The 5,235-nt window shown below is 37.6% G+C and overlaps 1 protein-coding gene across 1 annotated transcript; it reads left to right on the top strand.

Annotated features, from left to right (window-relative positions):
* LOC134658525 (uncharacterized) lies at positions 1-4,288 on the top strand. The gene is made up of 3 exons (XM_063514211.1): positions 1-472; positions 1,207-3,963; positions 4,238-4,288. Exons 2-3 carry the CDS (start codon positions 1,468-1,470, stop codon positions 4,286-4,288), a joined length of 2,547 nt encoding a protein of 848 aa, XP_063370281.1. The 5' UTR covers positions 1-472; positions 1,207-1,467.
* The last annotated feature ends 947 nt before the right edge of the window (positions 4,289-5,235 follow it).

The raw sequence follows: 5,235 nt of genomic DNA, 5'->3' as shown, positions 1-5,235 counted from the left end.
TTACGGTCGTTTTTGGCAGGAGGAGCTTTAGATTTGATAAAGCATTTAATGCTTACAAATGAAAACTATGAGGTAGCCTTAAAACTCATTGACGATAGGTACAACAACATACCAAAAATTATAAATTTTCATGTCAACAGTATTATTGACATGCCAGTTTTGACAAAATGTACAGCTTCTGGGCTGCGTTCCATAGTGTCAACTGTAAATATGCATCTTGCAGCATTAAGAAACTTGAATGAAAAAGTTGAGTTCTGGGATACTATATTGGTCAATATTTTGTCTAGGAAGATTGATTCCTACACTTATCGTGGATTTCATCTTGAGCGTGATATGAAAGAGGTTCCTAACTTGTGTGAATTGCTTACTTTCCTAGAAAAAAGAGCAATCGCGTTGGAAGCCACAATGACGGAAGAGCCGAAGAAGCCGGTGAAATCTGTTGTAAGTGCAGCAGCTGCCACTGGAGTCTCATGTAAGTATTGCCAAGATTCTCATAAAATATATGAATGCGCCAAGTTTAAGTTGCTCCCTTATAAGGAGCGATGTGAGTTTGTTGATGCAAACAATTTGTGTAAATTGTGTCTCAATGGTCATCGAGGTAGATGTTTAATGAGATTGAAATGTGCAACTTGTCATGAATTACACAACACTCTGTTGCATTCGCCAAACAAAGGTAAGGTAGCTAATGTTTCCTTGGCTGATGAACCCTCTCAGAATGTAAATAATAAAAGCAAATCAAATGATGGTTGTTTGCCTACCGACTCATCCATAAATGTGAGTTTGTCTGCTAGACCTCGGAATGCAAGTGTATTGCTTCCGTCTATAATTGTGAAGTTGAAGAAAAAGGATGGTACCTTTACTCATGCTAGAGCACTTCTAGACTCTTGCTCGCAGATACATTTTGCCACTGAAAAACTGATTGAGGAAGTAGGTATTTCTACATATGATACTGTTGAGGTAGTGACTGGTGTGTGTGAAAGAGACAATAATATTGCGCAAAAGGCTGATTTAGTTATTTACTCTACCGTGGGTGATTTTAAAGTTGATGTGTCATGCTGTGTGACAAGAAAGATTACTTGTGCCCTTCCGCAGCAAACATTTGACACGTCTCAGTTTGATATTCCATCCTATGCCCAGTTGGCTGATGAGAAGTTCAATGAATCGAATGAGAATTCACTATTATTAGGTGCCGACGTCTTTTTCCAGGCGTTCCAGTATGTGTGCCGACAGCTGACACCTGTGGGTCCATATTTGGTGAAGACGAGGTTCGGTCATATTGTAGGCGGGGCGCTGCCCTTCCCTGCTGGCAAGAAGTCTATAAGTAACTATTGTGTTACATCTAAAGGTAATCCTATTGATTTTAATGTAGCTAGGGATGATTTGCAACCACCTTTCCCATGTGTTAAACAAAGTGAGGTTTGCTTGCTGTCAAACGATTGTCAACCTTCTGAAGACATTGTTGATATAATGTCCAAATTTTGGGATTGTGAAAAAGTACCTGACATCATTAGGGAAACCGGTACAGAGGTTGAGCAGGCGGAACAGATTTTTCAGGAGTCAGTTAAATTAGAAAATGACAAGTTCACTGTAGCCATGCCGGTGAAAGTTGAGTTGGACAAGTTAGACTTAGGTGATTCTTTTAGTAGCGCCTTGCAACGACTTTTCAATTTAGAAAAGCGGTTTTCACGCGATCTGGAGTTGGGTAAAAAGTATAAAAAATTCATACAGGATTACATTGACCAAGGTCATGCTAAATATTTTGACATGTCTAATTATGACTTAAGTGCAGGCAATGTCATGTTTCTGCCCCACCACCCTGTGATTAGTTCCAGTAAAACGACACCAGTTAGGGCTGTTTTTGACGCTGGTGCTGTCACAAAAAATGGTATATGTTTAAATGACATTTTGTTAAATGGTCCGGTGGTTCAAAAGGATCTCTTTGAAATTCTGATTTTGTTCAGAACTTTCAAGTATGTATTATTGTGTGATATAAAGGCTATGTATCGCCAAATTTTGATTGAGGATAAGTATCGTTGTTTGCAAAATATCTTGTGGCGCGATTCTCCTGACGAGTCAGTCAAATGTGTACAGTTGCAGACAGTTACATATGGTTTAAAGAATTCTGCGTTCTTAGCATGTAGGTGTTTGTTAGAATTAGCCCAAAGGTATGAAAGTCAATATCCCTTGGCTTCGTTCGTGTTGAAGCACACGTGTTATGTAGATGATATTCAGTGTGGTTCTAATGATTTGAATGAGCTTGCGCAGATGAAAAAGGAGTTGATAGGGCTAATGAAGTTCGCTAGTCTGTCTCTACACAAATGGTGTTCTAATAACCAAGAAATTTTAAGCGACATACCGGTTGAATTGCATCAACTCGATAGTAGGAGCTTTGATAAAAATAATGAATATGTTAAAACTCTTGGATTGACATATGACGTCATTACTGATACTCTCAACATGAAGTGTCCTGTTAAAGAGGTTCAAGAAAAGTACACGAAGCGTCAGATGCTTAGCTTCATAAGTAAATTTTTTGATCCTTTAGGATTATGTGGCCCTGTGTTAGTGCAGGCAAAGATATTAATGCAACAGGTTTGGTTTGAATCGTTGAAATGGGATGAGGTTTTACCTCAAGGTCTTAACAAAAAATGGGTTGACTTTGCCAATAGCTTAGTTCAAATGTCCAGCATCTCGGTCGCTAGGAATATCAATATTCAAGGAGCGCAATCCTTAGAATTAGTGGGATTTTCTGATGCTTCTAATGCTGCTCATGGATGTTGTTTGTACTTACGTGTCATTGATGCTGACAACAAGGTTTCGGTGAATCTTTTGTGCTCGAAGACGCGCATCAATCCTAAGGCTAAATCCTTGACCATCCCAAAATTGGAACTGAATGCTGCCCTGTTACTTGCTATTCTAGTTCGGAAGGTGTACAATGCTCTGTCCTTAAAATACTCAGTGAGTGCTCACCTTTATAGTGACTCCATGATTTTACTAGCTTGGTTAAAAACATTACCAGTTAAGCTTAACGTGTATGTAGGTAACAGAGTTGATAAGATTAATAAGCTATCCTCCGACTTTGAATGGCATTATGTAAATACGCATGATAACGCCGCAGATATATTATCTCGTGGTGTAGAGCCCCAATTATTGGAAAAATGTGACATTTGGTGGCATGGGCCAAAGTTTTTGTCTGACCCTACTTACCATCATAAACCTGTAGAACATGATATTTTAAAATCTGATGTACCAGAGCTAAAACCTACAACTGAAACCTGTCATACTTGTGTAGATGTAAGTTCTAGTTCGATTGATGCTTTGATACATAAATATTCAAATATAAACAAATTGACAAGGATTGTAGGTTATCTCCTTAGATTTGTATTTAACTGCAAAAATGTAAATATTAACAAACGTCAGGGATATTTATCTCCCCAAGAATTAGACTCTGCGTTGCGCATGATAATTAAATGTGAGCAAAGAAAGTTCTTTTGTAATGATATTGAAGACTTAAATAATAAGTTGCCATTAAAGTCTGGCTTAAACAGTTTGCATCCTTTTCTTGATTCTGAGGGATTGTTACGTGTAGGTGGTAGATTGCAAAATGCAGGATTGTCCTATGACCAAAAGCACCCGATTATATTGCCCAAAGGTTCTCATGTAACAAAAATTATAATTCATAATGAACACTTGAGGTTAAAACATGCTGGTGCCACTTTGTTACTGAGTACCCTAAATGAGAAATATTGGATTTTGAATGCCAACAGAGAACTAAAGTCCGTTTTGTATAAATGTATAAAATGTTTTCGACTTAAGGCAAAAAATGCTACTCAATTAATGGGTTCTCTACCACTTGATCGTGTAAATATGACTCGTCCATTTCAAATAGTAGGCACGGATTATGCCGGTCCTTTCTATGTAAAGCAGACTAGAATTAGGAAACCTGTGATCACAAAGGCTTATGTTGTGATTTTTGTATGCTTTGTTACAAAAGCCATTCACGTTGAATTGGCATCTGACATGACAACCGATACTTTTTTAGGGTGTCTAAAAAGATTTATATCTCGTAGAAACAAACCTACTAAAATATATTGTGACAATGCAGCCTATTATAAGGGCGCGGAAAATGTTCTTAAGGAATTGTATGACCTTCAAAATTCCGCTAATCACCAATCAGCTGTGGTTGACTTTTCTAGTTCTGAAAGAATATCCTTTCATTTTATTCCTTCTTATTCCCCAGTTTTTGGTGGTTTGTGGGAAGCTGGTATTAAAAGTGTTAAATATCACATGAAACGTGTAATTGGTAACACGGTGTTTACCTATGAGCAAATGTACACGATTTTGGTTCAATTCGAAGCCATTTTGAATTCTAGGCCGTTGACCCCTATGTCTAGGGATCCTAGTGATATGACTTATTTAACTCCTGGACATTTTCTCACTGGTAGTTCACTGACTTCTTATCCAGAAACGGATATTACAGATGTAAATATAGGTAGATTGAGTTTTTGGAAACAATGTGTTCAATTGCAGCAACATTTTTGGCGGCAATGGCATAAGCAATACTTGGTTATGCTGCAGAGTAGGCCAAAGTGGAGAAATGAGTCTCCCAACTTAGAAATAGGCACTTTAGTTTTGTTGAGGGAAGATAATACCTCTCCGTTGTGTTGGCCAGTAGGTCGAATTGTTGATGTTAAACCTGGTAAAGATGGTAAGGTTCGAGCCTTGCATGTAAAAACAGCAAAAGGTTTCATTGTTAAAACGAGTGTTACCAAGGTGTGTCCCTTACCAATTGATTACAGTTAGGTAAACTGTTTTATTCATTTGTTTATAATTTAGCGATAATGCTGAAGTTGGTTAAGGTTTAATTTTTGTTGTTTTTTAACATTGTAAGTGTTGTTTTTTGGCTAGGCCCCCAACATGTTCATAACCGAACACAAGTTATATTTATATTAAAACTCTTTAGGTTTTTTTACTGTACTCTTGTCTATGATAGGAAACAATGGAATAGAAACAGTAGAAGAGATTGAGTTGTCATGATGTAAAAATGTAAGTTTTGGTGGAGCTGAAATAAATTTATTTTAATACAAGTTGCAGTGAGTTGTTTTGAATGTGGAGACACGGTCAGGACCAGGGCCCCCTTAAATTGTCTCGCACAAGCGCTACAAATTTTCTATGGGACGATATCCCTTTCGCGCCTACATTTTTCAAATTTGACAAGATCTGCTTATCTTTATAAAC

Source organism: Cydia amplana, chromosome 22 (genome assembly GCF_948474715.1).
Source record: "Cydia amplana chromosome 22, ilCydAmpl1.1, whole genome shotgun sequence".
NCBI classification, from domain to species: Eukaryota; Metazoa; Arthropoda; class Insecta; order Lepidoptera; family Tortricidae; genus Cydia; species Cydia amplana.
This window is presented reverse-complemented; position numbering and strand designations above follow the sequence as displayed.